The 25,400-nt window shown below is 59.4% G+C and overlaps 1 protein-coding gene across 2 annotated transcripts; it reads left to right on the top strand.

Annotated features, from left to right (window-relative positions):
• The first annotated feature begins 3,686 nt into the window (after positions 1 to 3,686).
• On the top strand, positions 3,687 to 25,306 carry CSRP1 (cysteine and glycine rich protein 1). Of its 2 annotated transcripts, XM_046678471.1 has the most exons (7): positions 3,694 to 3,819; positions 5,870 to 5,945; positions 13,903 to 14,021; positions 18,661 to 18,829; positions 20,003 to 20,132; positions 23,481 to 23,574; positions 24,026 to 25,306. In XM_046678471.1, exons 3-7 carry the CDS (start codon positions 13,910 to 13,912, stop codon positions 24,100 to 24,102), a joined length of 582 nt encoding a protein of 193 aa, XP_046534427.1. In that variant the 5' UTR covers positions 3,694 to 3,819; positions 5,870 to 5,945; positions 13,903 to 13,909; the 3' UTR covers positions 24,103 to 25,306. The 2 variants fall into 2 exon arrangements, with proteins under 2 accessions (XP_046534428.1, XP_046534427.1); XM_046678472.1 differs by lacking the exon at positions 5,870 to 5,945 and having other exon boundaries at positions 3,687 to 3,819.
• The last annotated feature ends 94 nt before the right edge of the window (positions 25,307 to 25,400 follow it).

Raw genomic sequence — 25,400 nt, 5'->3', positions numbered from 1 at the left:
CCTGATATTGGCTGACCCACTAGACTGTAAACTCCTTGAGGTCAGGATCCAAGTCATAGTCTTCTCCACGTTCCCAGCGCCTAAAGAACGTGACCAACACAGAGTAGGACCTCAAGAAATGTCTGCTGAATAGATGCATGGATGGATGAGCAGATACATGGATGAACAGATGGATGGATGGATGGATGAACAGACGGATGGATGGATGGATGGATGAACAGATGGATGGATGGATGGATGGATGGATGAATAGATGGATGAAAAGATGGATGGATGGATAGATGGATGGATAGATGGATGGATGGATGAACAGATAGATGGATGGATGGATGGATGGATGGATGAACAGATAGATGGATGGATGGATAGATGGATGGATGGAAGAACAGATGGATGGATGGATGGAGACATGGATAGACAAAGGGGAAATCTCTGGCCCAGCCTAGATCTCTAAGCTCTCTAGGATAAAAGACAGAGCTAAGCCAGCCACATTTCTACACTCTTCCCTCAGCCTCGCACTCAGGTCCCCCTTACCTGAACTTAATGGGAAAAGAAGTACTTCACAGCAGGAAGGGAGAGAGAAGATGTGACGTCAGGCTGCTGATGAGGGAGGAAAGAGGAGAAGATGGCAGAGGAGGCGGCAGAGGAAGCTGGAGGGCAGGGGCTCATGCCCAGTACTGAGTACCGGTCCAGAGGCATCAGGGGGCAGTGCGCACAGAGAGGTGAGGATACTAGAAAGCTTAGACTTTTTTGAGAGTCCAGAGAAGCACTCAGGCCCTGTGTGTGCCAGCCTCCTTCTGGAACCCCCGCAGAGACTCCCTTGGTGATGAGCTCTGACTGCATTGAGTGCAGAGACGGGTGCTGCTGGCTGGGCGGAGCCAGTCTGGGCTGGGTCATATAGCCATCTCCGCCCTAGGGACATTTCGGCTTGTGTGACATCCCGAGGACTGATGGTTCATGGCCTTTCTGTGATGTCAGCATGAAGCTCGTGCCTGGTTGCACGGTGGGTAACCCCGGCACACCTTTGACTCAATGCATCCCCAGGGCCCTTCCTAACTCCCTGAATCTTCTTGCCTGCAAATGGCCTGTCCAAGACCACACCCAGACGGCTGGCAGCATGCAGCGGGTGGGGGTGAGGTTCTGGAAAAGGAGCAGACAAGGCAGGGCCCACCTGGCTTCCTTTATCTCCAGCTCTGTCCAGACTGCTCCAAGACATGCACCCTGACGCAGTCTGCGGTGGACCTGTGAGGTGACCATCGGTCCTGGTTTGCCGGGGACAGTCCTGATGCTTAGTGTCCTTATGAATACTGTTGCTACCCTATCCGCTATCAGGAGCATCCCAGTTTGAACGACACGTTATATGGCCGTCCTGTTTACAGGTGCTTTAAGATCCTCTACTGTGACTGGGGCCACTGGGGTCCTTTCCCTGGACCTTTCTAAGGACATTTCATAGCACAGGTTGCCAGGTCCTCATGGGGGCATCCATCAACAGCCCCACCACTTCTGAGGGGACAAACCCAGACCAAAGAAGGAAGTGCAGGCGTTTGCCCTTTTGTAAAATCTTGGGCAAGACTCCATGGCTCAGCTCTCCAGGACGCTGAGAACTGAAGGGAGAGGGGACAATCCCAGGGGATCGCCACCTTTGGGCAGCAAGCACATGGTCTCTGACACTCAGCGTGGCTCTGGAATTCAGTGTACCTGTTGATCTATTGCTTGCTCAGTGCAGGAAAGACCAGGAATTCTCCTGCTTTCCCCTCCTACATCTTGGTTGGGTCGGAGGAGGACAGTTCAATCTAGAAACACTGCGTGATACTTGCACACGTCCCAGGCAAAGAGGGCCCTCTTCATGTGAAGGGCCTGGCCGAAGGACAGAGCTTTCTTATGGTAAAAGGCAAGAAACACCTAGACAAAGACTTCATTTTCTGGATTATAAAATTCTTGACTTTGTTCCCAGAAGAGAGCTGATCCAGCCTGTGGGGGCCTGAGCCCTTGACACCTGTCCAGGCTGGAAGAGGTGGCAGCTGCATCTATGTGTGACGTGGGACGAGGGGTGACCGGCAAACCCTCCAGGACCTGTCCCCAGTTATCTGCCATGGACAGAGGGAGGCTGCAGTAATTCCTTCTCAGAGAGCGCTCCAGATGCCAAGGATCCAGGAGGACGTTACACACAGACACACCCACAGAACGCACACAATCACAGTGCAACGAGAGCCCGGGATCTGAGCGTGGTTCGTATCCCACTCGGCCTGCACTCAGTAAAAACCTTGCAATTGCACCGTGGAGAATAAGACCCTTCGGTCTTGGAAATGCAGTCGACAACCCACAAAACTGTACATACTGGAAGATACGGTTCCTTATCCCTGAGGCTCTCACTTCTTCGTTCCGCTCCCCGTTCCTGGGAACGCCAGTCTCTGACACTCCTCAGGTTCCTGCAAACCCAAACCCACAGCCCCAAACACAGGGCGGTGCTCCTGCTGGGGGCGGGGCCGGAGCCAGGAAGAAACAGTCCCTTCCTCCATTGCCTGAGCTCTTTGTCCCTGGGGGCGCTGGGTTTCTGGGCTGTCTCTGAGTGCAGGAAAGAGGTGGGGGTCTCCCCTGCCAGGCAGCTGCTCTGCAGGCTGCGACCCTCTCTGCCCTCTGAAATGCCTGCAGCAGGCGCTCGGGAGGGGCTGGGGACCGGGTGGGGTGGCACAGCCAGGGGGTAACTGCCCCAGGGCAGCTGTGAGGGGCCTGTGTCTGTCGTGCTGAGGTTGGAGGTCCCGAGAAAAGCCTCAGCTGAGGCATCCACTTTTTAGGGCTGCTGTTTTTGGGGGGTGGAGTGGGGCGTTCTCCTGTGGATGCAAGGAAGGCTGGGGAACGCTGAGGGGACAAAGCTGTTGGGGGAGGGAGCTGACATTTATTGAGCTCCATGTGGAGGGCCACGGCTGGAGGCCCACACAGCCACATCCCCTCACCACATCCTGCAGATCGTAGGTTGTACCCCTTTCACAGATGCAGCACCTGAGGCCTAGAGGGGCTAAGTGTCTAGGCCAAGGGACCAGCGGCTAGGAGGAAGGGGCAGGATCAGAGCTCCGGTCTGTCTTGCTCTGGAGCCCAAACGTGTCCCTTACACCTTGCCACCAGGACGCACAAATGTAACACCCCCCTTTCTCTTGGGGCACAAGTTTTTCTCGGGTCTGATCTCCCAGGTCACATCTCCAGCCTCCCATCTGGCTGACAGGGAAACCCTGAGAGGTTGTGGGCACGTGCCAGACGTTTCTGCCATGGTGGTGCACAGCAGGCACACACAGTGTCACACATGGCCAGCGCACAGTGGGTCCATGGGGGCACAGTGGGCATACAGTAGTCACACAGCGGCAGAACACAATGAGCACACAGTGGTTGCACAGTGGGTCCACGGGAACGCACAGTGGGCACACAGTGGGTCACTCAAGAGGCCGCATGCCACAGCGCAGTGGGTCCGCGGGGGTGCACAGTGGTCACACAGAGGCAGAACGCAGTGGGGGCAGAGTGGTCACACATAGCGGGCGCACACAATGGCGCACAGCGGGTCCGCGGGGACGCCTGGGTTAGTGTCTCCTGCCCGCGCCAGCGGGCCACCGCGGGTCTTGGGGGGCCGCCCCCGGCTTCGCGCCGTGACATCAGCTTGGTGGTGCAGTGTGCAAAGCCCTCTGGTTGGCGTGGCCGGGACACGCCTCCCGGAGCGGAACAAAACGGCGCGCAGGCCGGGCGCACCCAGCCGCCGCCTGGAGAGCGCTGCCCGCTCGCCTGGTGACCCAGACGCCAGCTGAGCCCTCCGCCCGGTGACCCAGCCGCCAGGTGAGCGAGTGCGCCCGGGGGTCGCGCGGTCCCCGCCCGCGCGCTGCACGCACCGAGCGCCCCCAGGCTGGGCGACCGCGAGGAAAGTTGGAAGGGAAAGTGGCGCGGCCGGGGGGCCGGTTGCGGCCTGGGAGCTGGAGCGGTGGCCGCGGGTACCCGGGGCGGCGCTGCTCTTTCCAGGAGGCGCTGGGCCCCTCGCCGCCCGGGGCTTCCGGACGCAGAAGCCCCCGCGTGCCCCGACCCGGCGCCCCGCTCCCTGCGCCGCCGGCAGGTCTGGCAGCAAAACAATCGGCGATTCTGCGAGCCACTGACGCTCATTGTACGGCGGGGGGATGAGGGCATCCGTGCCACCCCGCCCTCACCCTCCTGCTCCGGGAACACGTGCCCGCGGGGGGCGGGGACATCTGGCTTCTTGCGGGCCTGAGGCATCAGTGCCAGAGCGCAGGTGTGGCGGGAGAGCGAGGTGGAAGCTGCGACGTTTCACTTCCCCCTGCACCAAGTTTCCGGGCTAGGAGGGGACGATTAGGAAGCCTGAAAGACCCCACAGCGAGGATTTTGTAGCCTCCGCCCTTGAAGGCTGGAGAGCAAGAAAAAGGCCGGTATGGAGCACATTCAAAGCAAGTGGCATATGTCCCCCAAAAGGCCACTCTGCGGCCGGTGTTGTTACTGACTCTCACAGGCCTGAGCGGGGTCTGCAGCTCCTGGTCCCTGTGCTGCTGGAAACTCCTCAGGCCCCGGTCCAACCGGGAGCAATCGGTCAGGCCCTTCCCCCGAGGCCTGGGCTGCAGCCATGCAGCCCTGCTCCTGAGGGTGAGTGGATGTGTGGGCCCCCCGCCCCCCCCCCCCCACTGAGAGGGCTCTGCACTGGGGTCCCGTCACAGTGGCACTGAGGAAGTCCGCCCGGCTCTGACGGAAAGGGCATTTCCAGGAGGCAGCCTGGGATCTTGGTGAGCAGTTGTCAGGAAGGCAGACTGAGTCCTGACAGTTGGATTTGCTGCTTAAGCCACGGGTGACCTGGGACGGCTGACTGGACTGCTCAGTGCCCTTTGGGGATGGCACTCACTCTGGGAACGTGCTGCACAGACCTGGAATACGGTGGGGCTCCGTTACCGTTGACCCCCTGGTCCTCTCCCATCCCCCCCCGCCCCCTAGAAGCAAGGAGGCTGCGGTGCCGGGCGCCTCTCTCTCTGTCGGCTTAGCGCAGAGTGGGCATCTCTCCCACGTGGGATTTGGGGACCCGGGTGCTGAGCTTCACCTGCTCTCGAGCGATGGCACCCTCCTGATTCTGCAGCTGGGCTGCCACTCGGGAGCCCAGGGCCACCTCTTGCAGAGAGACTGTCCCCAGCCCTCAGCTGCCCCTCCTAGCTGGATCGAGCCTTACATGGCTCCCAGGCTCCCGGGGACCTGGCTCAGGGAGGATGTCTGGGGCGAGGGACAGTCGGACAGGGAAGGAAGTTTGTCTGCTGAGGGCGTGGTGTGGGCTGGGGGGTGGGGGTGGGGGCACTGCCCTGGGTAGGGGGTCTGGGGAGATGCAAGAGAGAAACTGCAGAGCAGGCCCACCCGCCCAGCACGGGCTGCTAACAAACGTGAGGACAGGAGGGCTGCAGCCTTGCCCCTGGGCTGCCCTCACACCATCCTTCCTGGCCCGGGTGTTTTCTGTTCTCATTGCCAACGTCGGCCTCTGAGGCCAACGTCCTCAGTGGGCCAGAATTGCACCGGGAGTGCCTGTTGACTCTTGGGTGGGGCTCAGTAAATATTTGCTGAATGAAAGGGCAGGAATGGGCTTTTCGCTGAGCTGGCCTCCTGGACACTCATAAACCTTGCAGGTGGTTACTGGCCAGTTTTCCCCCATGAGTAGCATTGTGGGCCAGGTGAGGGCAAAAGGCAGCGTTTTTATTCACTGTGGGTCTCCTGGTGGGGACAGCAAATGGGGAGGGCTTTTTTGATGGGCTGCTAAAGTTTGTTGTTTTTATTTTTAAAGACTGGCGCCTGAGCTAACGTCTGTTGCCAATCTTCTTTTTTGTTTTTTCTCTTCTTCTTCTCCCCACAGCCCCCCAGTACACAGTTGTGTATTCTAGTTGGGAGTGCCTCTGGTTCTGCCACGGCTGCTGAAGTGTTAACTTCAGGTAAGCCTGACTTATGGTGAAAAGTTGGCTTCCTTAATTACTGAAGAGTCAGGCATTAAACATTTTGAGATCCGAGAGGTGCTAGTGAGAATAAAAGGATCTTTTCTTCCAAGTTAACCATTTGCCATTGCTTGGGCGTCCTGGCAAGTCTTGGAGTTGGCCTTTCCTTGAGAGCATAGTAAACAGATATCTACGCTTGCCGGTGCTGGGGACTGGCCTAAATCCTTCACGTGTATTATCGTGGACCATCTATGAGGTATATGTGGATGCCCTCCATTTTACAGATGAAGAAACTGAGGCTCAGAGCTCGTAGTAACTCGCTCAGTATTGAGCTGCCATCCAAACGCAGGTGAACTCCTTCCAGCCCTCACGCCTGGTCACCGTGTTACTATTTTTCTCCACTCCCTTACATTTCCTGTTTCTAGATCGGCTCACTAAGGAAGAGCCTGCCATTCAGGAAGCTTCACAGACGACTTGCCAGCCGCTTATAATCCGTCTGAGAACCATATGGCTCTGCCAGTATGAATGTGGACGGAGTCAGGGTTAGAACTCAGACCTCCAGGTGTGCTCTCTGCCGCATGGCCAGGGAGGAGGGGCCCCCCCCTGGAAGTCGGCCTGCAGACCCAGGGGATCTGCCTTCCCCAGGTCTGATGGTGTTTGAGTTTTGGGGCCAGGTTTGCGGGAAAGAAATGAAGCCTGGAAAAGAGCTTGCTTGAGGAAAAGACACACACACACATGCACGCACGCACAGTAGATCCGTGGGTGGAGGGGGAGGGGAGGGGGCCCTGGCTGCTGACAGGCGGCTTCCCCGCGGTTTCCAGTTGTCAGGAATTTCTCTTGGGATGACGTGACCATCCGACTGCGCAGCTGCCCAGGAATTTGTCTGACGTCAGCACCGAGTAATTCCCATGTATGGTAAAGTGCGTAAATACGAGGCGTCTAGCATTTCCAGACTCAGCTTCCCGAGGGCCAGAAGGCAGCGTCTGACTCCGGCAGTGACGGGGGAGGAAGAAAGAGAAGGTTGGCGTTAGCTCAGGCTCGGCCCCATCAGGCAGCTGGCCCTGTCTCCCCCGTGTCAGCATCCTGTATGGGGGGGTGGCCGGGGGTGGGGTCCCTGAGATGTGAGCTGCAAAACGACCTGTTTTTATAAGGTCTGAGCGCTCGTTTCTTTTAAAAATTCATCAGAGGAAAGTCATTCAGAACTTTCCACATGGGACAACCCCTTGTCACTGCTGTGAGCTGACATCATTCCAGATGAAAGGGAAGAAACCTGATCTCTTGATGAGTCTGAGAGACCCTGTAACAGTGGACTCCGTGTAATAGTTCTGGAAGACTTGCCAGAAGTCCTAGACCCCCATTTCTACCTTGGTTGACGTTCACATCTCTGAGCTCTGGAGGGAGAGCTGTGCCCTGCAGGGCGTTAGGGACAGCAGGGAAGGAAGACAAGGCCCCCGTGTCAGCTCACAATCCCCGGGGGCCACAGACGGGCATTTGAAAAGAGCAGCTCACACCAGAGAGAGAGAGAGCTGGAACGACGGTCAGGGCCTGGGGTACCGAGAGCCCAGAGTGATGGCAGCTGTGGGGCTGGTTAGCATCTTAGAGAGGCGAGTCGTGTGCGGGGTTCTGAAGAAGTCGTCGGGGGACACGTGAGGCCGAGTGCGAGTTGGCATCTCCATATTGGTCATCGGTCCGCCTGCCAGTGACCGTTCCTCTCATGTTTCCTGGGCCTTCAAGTGTCACCTCCAAGCCATGGGCTCTGAATCCTGGCCAGCAGGGCGCCTCCCTCCCTCTCTCTCCTTGGCTGCTCTCCTGCCGTGGGGGTGTGGGGAAGAGGCTGAGCTGCGGGCTTGGAAAGGATGACAGCTCCCCTGTGTCCCTGGCCAGATGCCGTGGAGCTCAGGTGATGGGAGCTGCGTGTTTCCAACCAGCAAACACCTGACAAGTCTCCATCGGGCCAAGCGGGCGGGTCGAGGCCCACGCCCAGAAGTCACTCTCTGGCCCGAGGGCACAGGAGGTTTTGGAAAGGAAGAGCTGGGGTTTTCCTACTGGAGAAACAAAGGCAGGGAATGGTTTGTCACATCAATGGTTGATGAGAGGAGGCGCTCCTTGAGGCACTGGTGGCCAGCCGTTAAGCACTGTACATCGCTAAGGTGGGTCCTTAGACTTGAAACACCACACCGATCCCGTTACCCCATCCCAGCCTACATGAGCTCTGTGAGCATGACAGTCTATGCTCTGGCTCAGCTCCTTTCTCCGCCGCTCTGTGAGCTGCCATCTTGAATCTCTCCTCTTGAGACTGAGGATCTGGCTACAGCTCTTAATGGGACGACCAGAGAGGAAGGTGTGGGCGGCAGACTCGAGCCGGTGGCTTACCAGAAGAGGCCAATCCTTGGCTTCTAGTGTCCAGCCAGCCCTGAGGATCCTGACCTCTCAGGTCAATAGCTGACCAGATTTTTCCAGCCATGCAGCAGAAAGTTCCAGCCCTATTCTCTGCTGAGATGATCAACACAGCGAAGTTGGACAAACCAGAACAGGCGGCCGTTCCCAATGGGAATGTGTCTCTGAAGGGGACCCACGCAAATACCCAGCACGTGGACGACGAGATTACGGAGGGCAGCAGTGCTTCTGATCACCTGGAGCAGCTGCCAGAGAGTTCGGGATCCAGACCAGTCTCTGCTTGCCTCCCAGGTAGCCGGCGGGAGCCCAGCCCCAAAGAAGGAAAAGTCACTTGTCCCAGGCACGCTCGCTGGGCTGACGGATAAGTCAGGAATTCCTGGTCCTTATTTGGCGTGTTGCTTCTCAAGCCTGGCTCCCTCCAGATGTGGACTAGCTGGGAAGGAAAGTGGACGTCTGGCCCCACATCTGGTTGAAGCTGGCCTGGGCCGGCCCCGCTGGAGGTCATCAGAGGAATGAGGACGTACAGGAGGCTGGGGCTGTGCCCTCACTCCCATACGTTCTCATCTCGTCCTCAGACTATGACTTCAGGGATTCAGTGGATGGTCCAGTTTCGAGACAGGCAGATCGAAGCCCAGAGAGGACAGTAACTCACCTGGGATGTTCCAGCGAGGGAGGGATGAATCCAGACCCCATTCCTTCTCTGCTGGACTGCACGGCCTGGGTGCGGGCCTGGGGCACTTCTCTCCTCCTTGTCTGTCCCCACAGGCCCTCTGTCCCCCAGAACTGGGAAGGCAGGGAGCCAGGTGTCTCCCCGGACACTCCAGAAACTCCGGGAACCAGGTTTCCTTTTAAGGCAATTCAGCCTCCTGGCAGACAGACAGACAGACTATGTGATTTGGCTGTTGCTTGAAGAAGCCGCTGCAGGCGGGGGAGGAGGAGTGAAGAGCGCTCCCTGCCCCGTGGGGGAAGGAGGTGGCCTGGCTCGCCCCAGCTGAGACTGAGGGTGCTCTGGGCAGAGGGGAGGGGAGCCCATCCACAGGGGCTGCTTGGACACGGTCATTGCTTTTCACCCCAAGGTGCTCGAGCCCTTGTCCCTTCACTGGGCCCTGAAGGGCGACCCCCAACCCAATGGCCCAGCTCAGACAAAGGCCCAGCCGAGAGGCATCCCGGACTGGTTCTCCTCACTGGCACGCCCTTGGGTTTCACCCATCCTCCACCCGTGTTCCTGCTTCCCTGGGGCCCTGCTGGATGTGGGCCCCTGACACGGAGCCAGGGAGGACAAGGGAGGCCTCTGTGGGGCTGCGGGTCTCCCCCAGCCAGAGAAGGGCCTTTGTGTCCGGGAACAAAACACTACTTGGAGCTGGCTCCCAACCACGGGGTGCAGGCCGTTCCTCCCTGAGGGGTATTCCTAGGGGCGTGGAGCATGTCCCCTTCTGGTTCGGGGGTGGGGAAGGGAGGAGAGGGCCGAGCCTCGGGGTCCGGGATGTCCAGCAGGTGCAGGCACGCTTAAATGTGGGGGGGTGGCGGGATGGCGGTCAGGGTGGCTGAGGCTTCAAGGGCTGTCCCCATCTGTCTCTTGCAGCCCAGCCACTGCTGGAAAGTTGCCTAACCTCTCTGAGCCTTGTTTCCTTGTCTTCAAAGTGGGCATTTTCCCCACCTTACTGTGGGGACGAAATGGGATGGCTGTCTGGCACATAGTAGGCATGCAGCCAACAGCGGTCCGTCGGGGGGGTGCCTTGGCTGCAGGAGTTCTGGGGGTCACCTTTGGTCACCTCCTCAGAGGCAGAAGAGAACCTGTGTGGCTCCATATGAACGAGCACATTTTCCGGATCTTCCCCAGCAGAGCTCCCCTCTCATCCCACGGCTGGTCCTTGAAGCAGACCCCGCAGAGGAGTGGGATCGCCATGGGGGCCCAAGGGACCAGGCTCTGCCCCCAGAGCTGGGGCTGGGAGCACCTCCGTGAGTCCCTCTGTAGAGGGGTGGCTGCCTGAAGACAATCGGGGTCTGTAACAAGGAGGGAAAACGGTTGATGGCTAGGCAGACGGCCACATACTGTCTGTTGCTATTTTTCTCGAACCGTCCTCCACGTAGATGGTTTTGCAGCCCTGAGCTCCTGCTCAACAAGGCGGCTAGCCCCTGGAGTCTTCAGGGCTGAAGGAACGGAGGGCGGTGGTGGGGGCTGGCCCTGGCCCTAGGGACCTGGCAGCTCAGGCCCGTGGGTTATTCTCTGAGGAAGGCAGAGTCATGTGCGGCTAGAGAAATCCTACCTGCGGGTGTGTCAATGTGTGCATGAGCCTGGGGATGCAGCGGCCCATGGCCCGGGGCCCAGCTCCAGCCCTCCCCCGGCACAGCCTCCCAGCCCTGTGCACAGGCTCTGCCCGAGCCCTTGCTGCGTGCCGGGTCCTGCCCTGGGCTCTGAGGCGGAAGGGAGCACTTAATTCACCAGCCCTGATTAGTGAGGTGCAGACGCAGGAGAGGAGCTGGGAACGTTGGCGGAGGCGGGGTTGGCGGAGGCGGGGCTGGAGCGTCTCCAGGTGAGGGTCTGCCTGTTCTCAGGCAGCAGAGGTCGCTGATGGTTTTGGAGCAGAACCCTCGACAAAGATCTGGCAGCGCTGGGGGGTGGATCAGGGAGGAGATTCCAGAAGCAGTGTGGCCGGAACTGTTGCCTCCCTGGGGATGCCTTCGCTTGTAGAGTAACTGGCTTCAACAGTAAAGCGAATTTGTTGGTTTGTTTGACCGGAAAATTCAGAGAGAGATGAGCCGGAGGTTTGGCTGAATGGTGGCTCAGTGATGTCATCACAGACTCTCAGCTCTGTCTTCCCTGCTGTCAGCTTCGTCCTGGAACTGCCTGGCCCCCTCGGGACAACGCCCCCAGAGTCTGCTGCTCGCCTCGCTTCGCTCAGGGGGGCAATGGGCTTGCCTCCAGGAAGTTCTTTCGGAAGATCGGGGTTTTTCTTCCCCAGACTCCCCAGAACTCCCTTCTTCTGTCTCACTGGCCTGGTGTGGACAGCTGGCCCACCCCTGCGCCTATAACCGGGGCTAGTCAGCTTAGGTCCACGCACGTGCCATGGCTGAAATCGGGGTCGTTACCAAGAAAAAGGCGAATGCAGCCTCGTGTCCTCTTTGAGAGGCTGGTGTGGGCTCGGCGGGGGAAGGCAAGAGGGGGTTAGACTGGGTTAGGGTGCTGGAAAGAGGGTCGACGAGGAGAGCACGGCCCACGATTTGGGGATGAGTAAGTAAAGGGGAGCGGAGCCGGGGCAGCTAAGGAGGGGGCTCGTATCATTCTAGGGTTTGGCAGAGAATGATTGTGGTACCACGAGCAAAAATGGAAAAGTCAGGAAAAAACAGGTTCCAGAAAGAAGGTCATGCGTTCAGGTCACTCGTGTTGAGACTGAGGTCCTTCTGGACCATCCAGGTGGAGATGCTCACCTGAAACTGGACACTGGGCTCAGAGGAGGGGTCAGGGCCAGCTGTATGTGGAAGTCCTCGGTGTGAGGTGACAGTAGATGCACCAGGACCAGAGAGATTGGGAAAGAGAGGGACCAGGGTGGGACCAGAGGGAAGCCCAGCTCTTCGGATACTGGAGGACGGAGCAGAGGGGGTGCAAACATATCTTGCTGATCGACAGACCCAGGTCTCTGTGCTGTTCCAGGCGACATCCCCAGCACCACTCTGGCCACCTTAAGCCCCATGCGCGTATCAGCCTGCACACGTTCACCGAGCGCTTCCACGGGGTCTGGGGCTCCGCAGAGACGCACGGCTGTGGACAGCATGCCCCGGTGTGGCTTTCAGCGTGGGGACCCTTTGTTCTTTCCTCAGCTGTTGACTGAACAGTGCTGCGTGGACCGTGGGGACTCTATCGTGAATGCCACCAAGTGCCACCAGGCAGTCAGAGCGTGCGTCCCCGATGTCCTAAGCCAGCAGCTCTGTCCTCAAGGCCCTGAGCCTGGAGCGTCTTCTTGAGCTGAAGCCCGTGTCCACCGTTAGATGGGAAGCTCTCCAGCAGTGGAGACGGGGCTCACTCTGTCCGACACTGACCCCCGAGCTGTGGGCACAAGCCCTGATGCCAGCGGGGTGGGCTCTGGATCCATGCCCCCGTTTTCAACATTTCCATGACACGTGTCCCCGTGAGCTTTCTCCTGACGCCCCTTTGCCTCCTGTGGCAACAAACCCCTCAGTACCTGCCCTTCATTTCCTAGCCCGCTGCATCCTCCTTTACTTGCCCCGTCCCGGGCCACCTGGCCCCATCGTGTACCCACGTCCCCTGTACCTGGCACAGGACCGCTTCCCTCTGTGCATAGAGTCACATGCCTGCTGAGCGACCGATTGCAGTGGAAGGAGAGAACCAGGTCCATCAGCTGAGGGCTTTCCCTGTTCTCCAAGTCCCCATGGCATTCACCTCCTGTGCCGCTCTCTGGGGAATCAGGGCCAGCTCTGCAGCATCGGCTCTCCAGCGGTGTTGGGCTTCTGCATTAAGAATCATTATGGACCGCTCATTGTAGGCTAGGCCCTGTGCTGCGTATGACACGCTGTGTTTCATTTAATCCCCAGAAATAATCTATGAAGTAGCTTTTTTTTTTTTTTGGGGGGGGTGAGGAAGATTGGCCCCGTGCCAATCCTCCTCTATTTTGTATGAACGATGTGTATGTCCGCGTCTGGGATCCGAACCCACAAACCCTGGGCCGCTGAAGCGGAGCGCACAAACTTAGCCACTGTGGCACCAGGCCGGCCCCTGAAGTAGCTTTTTAATGCAGAAATCAAAGTTTAAAAAGACGCACTGCCTTGCCAGGGTACACGCAGCAAGCAAGTGGCAGGGTCAGGATGGGACCAAACCTGTCTGCATCAGGACGGCAGCTTGGAACCAGTGCCCAGAGCATCTCAAAGCTGGTGTCAGGCCGCCTGCTATGGATGCTTATTAAAAGTCCAGATTCCTGTACCTCATCCTCGGAGGTCATGACACATCGGGTCTGGGGTGGCGCCGGTAAATCTGATTTTGGTAGAGCCCCCGCCTGAGTCTAATGGACTCGAAAGCCTGGGAACTCAGCTCCGTGTGCCGTCGCAGCCCCCAGCAGCCCCCCACAACCGTGTTCCTTCCCCCCCTCTCAGAGGTAACAAACCTAAGGTGATAGTTTGTGATAACCACCCCCTTGTTTTTCTTTATAACTGTTCCTCCTGTGTGTTCAGGCCTCGGCCGTATGAATTTCGTCCGTTTGTGAACCTGACACAGATGATCTGTGTCTTACGGATTCTAGTATCTCTGCTTCTTTTGCTCCAGATTAATCTGTGTGGGATTCGTCCGTGTTGATGCCTACCGTGGTGGGTGTTTCATTTTTATTGCGACGACAGCCTCCTTCCTGGAGCCGGTATCTGACGCATATTTACATCCTTTCGAACACCCAGCGCAGGCCTGAACCACAGCAGTTGCTCAGGGACTGCCTGTCGGTTCCGCGAGGAGCAGTTTAGGAGGATGCGGGGCCCGCGGGCTGCATGTGGCGTCTCCGTCACGGGCAATCGGTGTTTCCTGCCTCCCTGCAAAATTAACTCCCGTTTCTGTGTCCAGTTTCAGGATGCCGAACTGGGGAGGAGGCAAGAAATGTGGGGTGTGCCAGAAGACGGTTTACTTTGCCGAGGAGGTCCAGTGCGAAGGCAGCAGCTTCCACAAGTCCTGCTTCCTGTGCAGTGAGTACGGCGGCCCGCGGCAGCCCTGGGGACCTGGGCCTGCCCCCGCAGGCTGGCCTGTCAACAACCTCCCCCAACCTTGGGGGAACTGGTCCCACGGAATGTAAACAGCTTGACATTTGGCTGGAGTGCAGCAGCTGGGGAGGGAAAGACTTCTGGGCCTCTTTGTTCCGCTCAGAAGCTGCTTTCTAAGGGGATGAACTGGCCAGAGCTGGTGGGGGTGGCGGGCGCTCGGGGCTGAGAGCCAAGCTGTAAAGACTTGGTTAGGAAAACTTTCCACTCCACTTCTCTCCCTGCCACAATCATTTAAGAGGAAGACACTTTGAGCCCAAAGTTTCACCAGCCTTTGGACCCGAATCGTCCCCGTAAAAAGGCAGCAGAGGCTGCAACCTTATAGGGAAGCTGAGTCTGGAGGAGGAGCCGGGCTCCCTTCCTCTCCCACTCCTTGGCCGGCCATTCCCCCTCTCACTTCCCCTTCCTGCTCCAGCAGCCTGGATAAGAGGAAAAAGAAGGACAGGCTCTTTGACATCCACTCCCTATAACCCGGAGCAAGACTTGTCCAGTCTCAAGCCTGGATGAGCCGGAAACCAGGCAACAGACACCAGGCAGCCGAGAGTCGGGGGACCCCAGACCCTGACTCCAGGATGCTGAGCTGGCGGGTGCCTGGGCCAGTGATGTTTTCAGAGCGCCCAGGCAGTGGCGACTTGGGGAGCCTGCCCTGGATTCCTAGATGACTCAGTTCATCGTGATCAGAGCAGAGGGTGTGGGTTAGGAGAAGAAGCCTCCGCGGTAAGAGGCGTTTTCCTTGAGGCCGGCAGAGTGGGAGGCAGGGCAAAGTCCACTTAAGCTGTAGGTTTCAGAGCCCGGAGGGCAGGGTCTGAGTCTGAATTCAGTGCTGGTTGTCCGTGTGGTGACGGGCAAGTCACTCGGTTTCTCTCTGCTCAAGTTTTCTCACGATTCCGGGGGAGATGATAAAACTCACCTCCGCAGGGGTGTCGTGAGAATTAAAATGAAAGGCGCTTGGAAAACAAACAAAGTGCTTAAAGTGATGGTGGGTGTTCAGTGAATGAAAGACACTGCCTCAGACACACGCGCGCACACACACATGCAGAAGGTGCCGAGGCATCCACAGGCAAGAAGGGGAGACTCAAAGGAGACGCCCCCGGGGGCTGAAGTCCCAGCCCATCTGGGAGGTCCAGGGAACGGGGTCCCCTCCATCCTGCATCACAGAAAGCGAAGTTGAGAGATCTGTGGTGGCTTTGTTCCCCGTGACCTGTGATCCAAGCAGGATCCGGGTAGGTGTGAGGACACCTGCTCACGGGGTGCTCACCTGATCCTAAGCGCCCCTGGGGGCCCAGCCGGAAGCCGCCCGGCACCGTGCTGCAGGGCCCCACCCCCTGCCCGGCCGGCCAGGTGACAGCCGAGGGCTGCGTCCCATGGAGTGCGGAGTGTAATGAGCCCTGGTCGAGCCTCGTTGGCCTGCCGCCCCGAGGACGAGGCCGCCAACAGCAGCGTCTCGTTGTCCGCAGTTCCCTGCGCTTCAGAATTCCAAGCTGTTTGTTTTCTCCGAGGGAACGAGAGGGCTTGGCCCTGCCTGGGAAGAGGGTCCGGGCAGCTCTTCACCCTCGAAGGTTGCGTAATCGCCGTGAAAGGTGGCCGGCTGGGGCCCAGAGGCCGCCTGCCCACAGTCCTGCTTGTGGAGGAGTGGCGGCCGGTCAGGCGGCGGAGGGAAGTCAGGAATGCAGGGGGCGGCTTTGGAAGCAGAGGGCAGCCCGGGCCAGGGTGTGGGGGGTTGCGGATTAGAAGCAGCTGTGGAAGGTCAGGCTGGGGAGCAGGGCTGGCCTGAGTCCCCAGAAGAAGTTCCTCTGACCATTCGGGTCCTTGGCTCTGGGTTCCACTCAGCGTGGCACCTGCATTCCCTCTCCTGAGGGTCGAGGACCCAGGAGGAAAGGAGACAGGACGATGGAATAGATGGAGTCAGGGGAGTGGCCTTTGACCCGGGACAGGGGTGGATGGGCCTGCAGTACAGTGGGGGGCCTCAGTAGGGGCAGCCAGTTCCCATTAGCAGGCGGGAGAGCTCAGCGCTGCGGTCGGGGGCCTACCCCGAGGCTACGAGCCCGGCTCTGAGCTGCAGCCACCTCCCTCCTGGGACAGGTCGGGCTGAGCAGCTGGCCCTGTGGGAAAGCGGAGTTGGTCAGGCCCGACCCCCTGGAATGGGGCTGCTCCCCAGAACCCGAGAGCGGAGCACGGGGGAAGCTCCCAGAAGCCCAGCCCACCCTCTGACACCAGCGGCCCCTCCCTACAGGCTGTGTTTACTGTCAGTTTGACCCTCCCGGTCCCACACGCTCTGCCTCACCAAAAGGGACCAAGGGCTGGCGGAAAACAACCACATCTGGAAGTCAGGAGCTGGGGCTGCCTTTCCGGGTATTTCCAAATGGCGACACAGGCCTCGCCGAACCAGACGCCATCTGGAAGGAGCTTTTCCCAACAGATGCAATGACTGACCCATAACTGGGACTTTTTTTCTGGGCTTAACATGGTCTAGGAGGCGTTTATTTAGGGCTTCCTTCACAACGCCCGTCACTGAGTCTCGGTGGAGCCCGCAAGGGGCTGAGTGCCCCGCCTGGATGGAGGTGGAGGGGCAGAGGCAGGGTAGGGCGGAAGGTGGCCCAGAGGGGGCCGGGCGGACACCAACGGGGAGCTGCTGATGTTGCACCTGGTGGTCAGGGCCCAGGTGGCAGCAGGGAGGCCCTCTGGAGTGTGCTGGCACAGGGACCTGGCGTCCCCTCTGGCTGAGCTCCTGGGTCTCCTGCCGGAGGTCAGTCACGGGACCTCTGCTCCCCCATTGCTCTCGAGTCCACTTTCCGCCCTCCCTCTGCTCCGCGAATTCTCAGTTCAACTTGGGTCTTACGGGAAGCAATTCCTGGCCAGCTCCTGGCTTCCCACCCTCGAAGGGAATGTCCGAGCCCTTGGCCTCTTGCCCCCTCTCCCTCCTTCCCGGGAGCCAAGCCCCAGGGGAGGCCGAGGGAAGGCCCATGTTTGGGCTGCCCAGAGTGCTGGAATGAGGTGGGGACCTCCGGCCAGGACAGGAGGGTCCTTATTTAGTCCGAAATCTCCAACCTGGGGCTCCGGGTGAGAGAGGAGCTGGCCCTTAAAAGGCAAGAGGATGGCCAGCTCGAGGAGCTGAGCCGAGAGCCTCCTCGGAGGGCGGGAGAGGCGGCCCTTCTCCAGCTGTTTCCCTGGGGTTCCATCTGCAGAAGGACATGGGGGAGGATGTGGTCCACTTGGGCCACCGGGTCCCAGGATTTAAGGAGTATCCTGGAACCAAGAGAGCATCATAGGACCAGACCGAAGGAAATAGGGCAAGGTGGAGTCTCTGGAGAGAGGCAGGTGGGGTTTGGAATCCTGCAATCTTTGGAGCCCTGGGCCTGCCCACCCCTCCCTGTCTTCCTATGGGGCTGACCATGGCGTCCACCTGAGAGTAGCCAGCATTTGGGATGACTCTGCTGTGTGCAGGGCATGTGCTCAGTACTTCTCACAGAGCATCTCGGTTCTCACAGCCACCTTTTTGGGGAGACATCACTATCTGCGTTTACGCATGAGGACACGGAGGCTAGAAAGGAGAAATTCCTTGCGCAGGTCACACAGCGGGAGAGGGAGAGAGCTGGGGTCTGACTCTGGGCAGTCTGACTGTTCATGACCCCAGGCTCTGGGACTTTCTTTCTTTTCTTGCTGAGGAAGATTGGCCTTGAGCTAACATCTGTGCCCATCTTCCTCTACTTGGGACACCTGCCACAGCATGGCTTGACATATGCAGTGCGTAGGTCTACACCCAGGATCTGAACCGGTGAACCTGAGTGCACGAACTTAACCACTGCGCCACCGGGCCAGCCCCAAGGGCTTTCTTACTGTGGAGAGCCTGCACAGCTCCCCCCGAGATAGACAGCAGCACAGATGAGGCCACAGGCCTCCCAGCTCATCCCATTCCAGTCTCTCCTACCCTAGGAGTCAGGAAGTTCTTCCCAGCGTCTGACCTCACTTCCTCCAGTGGCAAAGTGATTTCTGAGATTAGAAACTGCCAGTCCTGTTGCTGTGGTTCACACGACTGTATCTCCCTTCAAAGCCCACCATGCTGGACACTTCGTCAATGTTAGGCTTTTCTTTTCTTCTGGAGGCATCACTTCACCTGCTTCCCTGCCCCAGCACCCCCAGATGGTCCCTTCTCCATCCGGTCGCTGGAGGCAGGAACACCCTGCCCTTCCCCTTCCTTCCTTCTTTTCTCCTTTTCTGCCGGGACACGTGGTCTCTTTGTCAAGGGCGGAGAGTCAAGGCTTGGGGTCAGCCTAGGCTGTTGCTTCCGATGAACCTGGGGTACCCTGCAGCCTCGGGAGACACGAGGGTGTGGAGGACCGAGGCTGGCTCCCAGTGGCTCCAGGAGGGGTGTTCTGGCCAGTCTTCCTAGAGCTGGGCCACGCAGGTCCCCTCCCTCGCTCCTCCCAGCTCTCTGGCCGTCCTGACCCCCCTTCCCGGGCTGCTCCTGAAAGATCAGGAGGTCGTGCGTGCAGAGTGCCCGGAGGGACCTTGCAGCGAGCCGGCCGCGGGCCCGGCTCTGACTCCCCGTACTGACTTCCCTCTGCAGTGGTCTGCAAGAAGAATCTGGACAGCACCACCGTGGCGGTGCACGGTGAGGAAATCTACTGCAAGTCCTGCTACGGCAAGAAGTACGGGCCCAAGGGTTACGGCTACGGACAGGGCGCCGGCACGCTGAGCACCGACAAGGGCGAGTCGCTGGGCATCAAGCAGGAGGAGTGAGTGCACAGTGCCCCCCCAACCCGGTCCCTGAGCGCTCTCCTCCCGCCCCCCCAACCCCGGCGGGCTCATTTCCACCACTTCTGGTTGAGCAGAGGAAGGCTCAGAGAGCCCTGATTTCAAGGGTGGCCTTGGAGCACACACTCGGTGTCAGGCCAGTTGGAGGAGCTGGGCTCCAGCGGGGACAAACAGGCTCCCCTGTGTCCAGAGCGTGCAGCTGGATTTTTACAGGAGTGGAGCTGGGAGGAGCCCCGAGAATGGCTTGTCCAGCCTCCTCTCTTCATCGATGAGAAACCCAGCTCAGCCTCGGTGACTGGCTGGGGCTCCTGCAGCCCGAGTGTCTGCGCTGGACCAGGGCTCAGTGGCAGCGCCACCATACCAGCCCGCTCTCTGCATTTCTCCCTCTGCTGGGGGAAGTCACTCCCCTCGGAGAGGCTACAGGGGTCACCAGGTCCCCAGCACCCACTGACTTCTGACCTGCTGTAACCGGTGCTGCTGGCGGTCAGCCCGGCCAGCTCCTGGGCCCTGGGCGGGGGGCGTTGACGGAAATGAGGGATGAGTTACCACATTGCAGCCGAGGCCGCTGCCCCAGTGGGAATGACTTGTCAGCAGATTTCTCCTGGAAGGAATCTGGTAACAGACGGGCTGCAGGAATGGGGGCCTGGGGTGGGGGTGGGGGGCGCGGTCCTTAGCCAAGGAGGGGTGATGAGGTCCAGCATTTAACTAGGTGCTGAGGGAAGTGTGATGTTTCAAATACCCTGGAAAATAGCCTGGGCTGAGGGGCTGGCTTGGTGGTGTTACAGTTAAGTTCGCAAGCTCTGCTTTGGTGACCCAGGGTTTGCAGGTTCGGATCCCGGGTGGGGACCTAGCACCACTCCTCAGGCCACGCTGAGGTGGCATCCTACGTAAAATAGGGGAATACTGACACAGATGTTAGCTCAGCAACAATCTTCCTCAAGCAAAAAGAGGAAGATTGGCAACAGATGTTAGTTCAGGGCCAATCTTACTCACCAAAAAAAAAAGAAAGAAAATAGATTGGGCTGAGTCCTGGCTTGTCCATCTGTGCAATGGATGATGACTCTGGAGCCCCTAGCCCCGCACTGGCCACACAGTGCGCACCCACCCATGTTTCTCAGTGTGAGTCACCCCACTGCATGTCCTTCCCCATGCAGGGCCCCCGGCCACAGGCCCACCACCAACCCCAACGCCTCCAAGTTTGCCCAGAAGATCGGGGGCTCCGAGCGCTGCCCCCGATGCACCCAGGCCGTCTATGCTGCCGAGAAGGTGATCGGTGCTGGGAAGGTAAGGTGGCCGCGGGGCGTGGTGCGGGGAGGGGAGGGAGACAGGCTGCAGATGCCTTCCTCAAGTGGGGCTTCCAGCAGGTGGTGGGTCTGACCCTTGCTCCTCCCTTCATTTCAAAAGCCCAGGGCGAAGGAGCACCCCCTTGTCCCTGTGCCCCTGGTTTCCAGGGAGCCCGGATCACTCAGGAGCGTGACGGCCCCCCATCCGTGGGACGGATGATTAAACGCCTTGGGCTGTTCACAGGGAGTTGCAAAGATCAGTCCACGTTTAGGATTGGGGACTACAGACCTCTAAGGAGGCACGGATGGGTTTCGGAGGCTCCACAAGCCCCCTAACATTCTAACATTCTGTGTGGCTTTGTGGGAATGTGTCTCTTTCTGGGAAGAGGTTCCAGAGCTTGCATCAGATTTTCAAAAGGGTTTGTTGATCCCCAGAATGTTAATAAGCACCCGAGAGTCTACACACATTCTGTGTCATGGGATGTGGACTCCCAGAAACCCGTGCACGGACCCCCAGGGCGGAGACCTCAAGCTCAGGGCCTGCAGAGCCTCCCGGGAGGTTTCTGTAACTATTTCTAACTGCCCCACATGTGGCCCCTGAAGGACTGGAAGAGTCGGGTGGCGAGCCCCTGGCCCACGGTGAGTCTCACAGCCCTTAGGGAGGCTGCAGGGGAGGAGGCCCAGGGATGCACTGTCTCCGACCAGCAGCCAGAGAGTCTCAGAAGAGGCATCTTCAAGATCTATGGCCAGAGAGGGCTTCTGGGTCTTCACAGGCGGCCCAGGGTGGAGGGCACTTGGCCAAGCTCACCCAGCAAGCCGATGGCACAGCGGGGCCTAGAACCCGCTGGCAGCTTTCCTGGACTTGGATCTTGGCTTTTAAGGCCAAGTTTGGACCTTGAGTGGCGGCCCCGGGGGCGTGGCTGGGGAACTAAGTCATGGCCACGTCTGGAGCAGAGCAGGCTCTCCGTTCAACCCTCAGAGTCAGGGTGGAGATCCGTGCTGTGACCCCATTTTACAGAGGATGAAGCTGAGACTCAGAGCATTGCACAGTCTGCCCAGATCTCCAGCCAGTACGTGGCTGGCGAGGAGTCGGCCTGGGGCCCCCTTACTCGCACGCCCTCGCTCTTCCTGCTGTTCACTCTATTTTGGGCTATTAAACCCCTTTGAACCCACCCCCACGGCTGACCCACGGTCCTCGCGGGACGATTTAGTCCTGGGACCCTAGAGCACCTGGTTTGCAGTGTAGTTTTGCTGTTTACTAGGTGTTTGACCTTGGGCAAATCATTTAACTTTCCGAAGCCTCAGTTGTGTGTCTGTTAAGTGGAGCAAATGACAGTCTCCGAGGCCGAGTTAAGGATAAGATGCGAGAGCGCACAGAGCCCAGCGTGCTCCCCGAGGGTCTGCTGCTGGTGTTACTGCTGTTGGTATTGTTTACTTTGTGGGGTTGTCGTGAGGTCAGAACGAAGATCCTTGCCATTGAGGAAATGATATGAAAACAGGAGATATTATTAATGATTGTTAAGTTGGTGTTTTTTCTGCTGTGAGAAGCGAAAATTCTAAGAAGGCGCTAAGAATCAGTATTTGTTACCTAGCCAGGCTCTAAGTTAGGGTTAAGGCCGTGCTACCAAGGAGTCGGGGTGAGACGTTTGCCTTCAAGCAGAAAAGGTTGGGAGAAGTTCCCGCCTCTCTTTGACCTTGGCTGAGAAAGAAACGGAGGGGCCGGAGGACCTTTAGGTGCCATGTGAAGGAGCAGAGGATGGGTGCTGTCTCGAGGGAGGGCTGGGCAATAGGACGTGGGGGGTCTGCTGGTGATTCAGCCCTTCTCCAGCCTGGAGAGCTTGGGGTGGCGACCCCTGCTCTGCAGAGCGGGAGGCAAAGGCTGGGTGACCGCTGAGGGCCGCAGGGCACTGGAGGAGGCCCCCGGTCTCAGCTCTGTGGACCCTGCTGCCCCTCCAGCACGGGAGGAGGAGCCACATGCCTCCGTCTGGCCGCCAGGAAATCTCAGGGATCCGGTTTCCTTTCATTCTCCGGCCCGGCACCGGCACCGGGGTGGCTGCACTGAGGGAGTCTCTTTGCCCTTAAAAGGCCTTGTTGTGTCGGCCCCCCTGCCTCCCCACAGAGCTGTCTGCAGGGCAGCCTGGGCCTGCTGGGCCGGTGCTGGTGGGAGCTGGCTGTGGGGAGGGCTTGCTGCCTGTGCCGGTCCCCATCACCGCGCAGCCCCGGCCGGCTCCTCCCACCACGGGCTGTTAGCCTCCAGGCTCCTCTTAGAACCACAAAGGGCCTTCTGTGGCCCCCCGAGAATCCACGCTGCTGGGGCCTCTTCCTGCCAAGTTCAATGCACTTCATGGATTGGTCCTCCTTCCAAGTGATACTGACCCCCTTGACTCAGGGCCTCCACTCTGCCCACCCCGTGCCGGGCACGTGACACTGCTCAAGTCACTGAGTCCTCACAACCACCTCATGAGGGAGATATCGCCTCCCCCCTCCCCAAGAGGTGATGGCCTCTGAGCAAACAAGGCAGCCAGTCCGTGGGCCAGCCCGGTGGCATAGTGGTTAAGCTCGTGCGCTCTCCATCAGCAGCCCGGGGTTCGCAGGCTCAGATCCTGGGCACAGACCTAGCACTGCTCATCAAGCCATGCTATGGTGGCATCCCACGTAAAATAGAGTAAGATGGGCACAGGTGTTAGCTCAGCGACAATCTTCCTCAAGGAAAAAAAAGAGGAGGATTGGCAACAGATGTTAGCTCAGGGCCGATCTTCCTCACACACACACACACACACACACACACACACACACAAAGACAGCCAGTCCTGGAACTTCAGAGGCAAGGCTGCTGCAGAAGAGCCCCAATAACAAATGTCTGCCGCGTGGCCAGGCACCATGCGGGGGTATACCTAGTTGTCAGGTCCATCTGCAGGGTAGACGCCGAGGTCTCCCAGGTGAAGAAGTGGCAGAGGCTGTGTAGCTTCTAAGCACCGTGCCAGGACCAGTCTGAAGCCCACGCCACTGACTCCCAGGGAGGATGGGTCTGGAGAAGACTTGTCTGGGCGTGCCTGTGGGGCAGCCTTGGCGGTGACCACCACCCCCGCAACCCCCGGCCCCGGCCCCAGCCTGCCCTTTGTGGTGCAGCTGGTGCCGCTCACCATCCAGCCGTTGCGACACACGGTGTGAGGCGGTGTGTGGTCCCTGGCCTACTCCCTCCACTGCGCCGCCCCACGCAGGCCCAGCTGAGCAGACTTCAGAAGTGTCTCGAGCCCTTCCACGTGGTCACGTCAAGGGGGGCCGGGGCTGGGGGGCAGGGATGCCCGGGTCCCTGGTGGCAGCATTAACCATCTCCTTCCTTGCCCAGTCCTGGCATAAGTCCTGCTTCCGCTGTGCCAAGTGCGGCAAAGGCCTCGAGTCGACCACCCTGGCCGACAAGGATGGCGAGATTTACTGCAAAGGTGGGTGGCTTCCCTTCGAATGGGAGGGTCGGGGTGTCTGGGGTGGGGAAGGGGCTGGTGGTTATGCCCTTGCTAAATGGAAACCGATTCCTGGCCTTGGGGTCGAGTCCGGAGCATCTGGTGTGACCCTGAAGCCACTTGGCCGCAGGGGTCATAGGGCCACCGGGGTCATAGGGCAAATTGGGGTCGGATGGGTCAGGACCAGGCTCCTAACTCCTAGTCTGGTGCTCTTCCAGTGGATAATGCTGCTCCTGTCGTTTTGGTGGCAGGGGAAATGGGTACACTGTGGAGCCAGGGAGCTCCTCACTGTTGGGTTGGGGGTGCTGTGTAGGTGAGGGGTGCTGGGGGACCAGGCTGCCCCAGAGGCCTGGCCAGGCGCAGGGGCTGGTGCATCCGCAGTGGGAGGGCGGGAGGTGTGGCCTCATGTCCTCATCATCTCTTCTCCCCCCAGGATGCTATGCTAAGAACTTCGGACCCAAAGGCTTTGGCTTTGGGCAGGGGGCTGGGGCGCTGGTCCACTCGGAGTGAGGCTGCGCCCCGCCACACCAGCTCGATCCTGTGCTTCTCATCGCCGCTCCCTTCCCGGCAGCCTCGGCCACCTCCAGGATTCCCCCTCCCCCTCAGCCCTGCCACGCATCACCAATGACGAACTTGGGCGCTGGGCTCCCTTTGGGGTGGGGGTCTGCCTGAGGTCCCAGCCCTTAAAGGAGCTCCCCCTGCCTGGGAGCTGAGGCCACCGCCAGCGGGAGACCTCAGAGTTGTTAGTCTAGGTAGGACCGCGCCCCTGTGCCCACAGCCCACCCCACAGACCTCTGTTCTTGCCTCCTTGGCTGAGTGTCCACCGTCAACTGGCCACACCCCTGAGCCCACATCTCGGAGCCCGCAGGAGGGGCAGCTGCAGGCCCGGAGGTGGGGGGGAGCAGGAAGCAGGACCCAGGTGGGCAGAAAAGGCTGTGGGTCACTGGACCCCAGAGATTCTCCTCCTTGGGTGGGAGGGTGGGCTTCTTGGTGTCCCTCAGAACAGGCCTGGGGAGCCCCAGTTCCGGGGGTCGCTAGGGGGCACGCAGACAGGGTTGCAGACGGAAGGAGCCACCTGCTTCTCTAGGCGCCTTGCCTTTGAGGCGGTGGGGAACGATGTCCTCCCCCTCGGGGTAGGAGGGGAACTCCCGAGTGCGAGAACCCCAAAGTCAGGATGTGGTCTGACCCCCCCCCCCCGGGCCCTAGTTCCCTGTTCGATGGAGGCCCTCATGACCACCCCCAGCCCACACTCCCATTTATCAGTGGCCGAATCAGAGGGCGGATGGCCTGCCCCTAACCCTGGGTCCCCAGGCTGCCGAGGCAGCCCCTCCCCTGCCCAGCACAGCCCAGGCCAGTCTCAGTTCTTACCACCCACGCCCGCTGGACCCTCAGATGTGGAGGGAGGTGCATGCAGCCTCATCTTCACACTGACACCCCTTCCCTCTCGCCCCATCTTCAGGACCTTCCCGCCCACTGGGGCCTCCACCCACCCTTCTCCAGGGGACCCTTCTCTGGCCACATCATCCCCATCCCTTCCATGCCCCCAGGCCGGAAGCAGTGGGAGGAAGTGGGAGGGGCCGGGCCTCGCTGCTCCCAGGACTGAAAGGAGGTCACTATGCAGAACTGACTGTCGGGCTGGAAGGGCTGCAGGCACGCAGGCACGGGCTGTATTCAAGCTGACTTCTCATCTGGGCAATAAAGCTATTAGAACAGAGCTCTGGTGTCCGATCTTGGTCTGTGCTGGCAGGAAGCTTGACAGCAGTCACATGAGGGGGAGGTCTGGTGCAAATAAAAGGGTTTGCTCTGGG

This window comes from Equus quagga, chromosome 12, assembly GCF_021613505.1.
Source record: "Equus quagga isolate Etosha38 chromosome 12, UCLA_HA_Equagga_1.0, whole genome shotgun sequence".
Taxonomy (NCBI): Eukaryota; Metazoa; Chordata; class Mammalia; order Perissodactyla; family Equidae; genus Equus; species Equus quagga.
This window is presented reverse-complemented; position numbering and strand designations above follow the sequence as displayed.

Excerpts from the sequence above, each read along its gene's own strand:
- CSRP1 (XM_046678472.1), top strand. The coding sequence starts at position 13,910 with ATGCCGAACTGGGGAGGAGGCAAGAAATGTGGGGTGTGCCAGAAGACG. Across the intron at positions 14,022-18,660 it reads CAAGTCCTGCTTCCTGTGCA|TGGTCTGCAAGAAGAATCTG; the intron begins GTGAGTACGGCG and ends TTCCCTCTGCAG. Across the intron at positions 23,575-24,025 it reads TGGCGAGATTTACTGCAAAG|GATGCTATGCTAAGAACTTC; the intron begins GTGGGTGGCTTC and ends TTCTCCCCCCAG.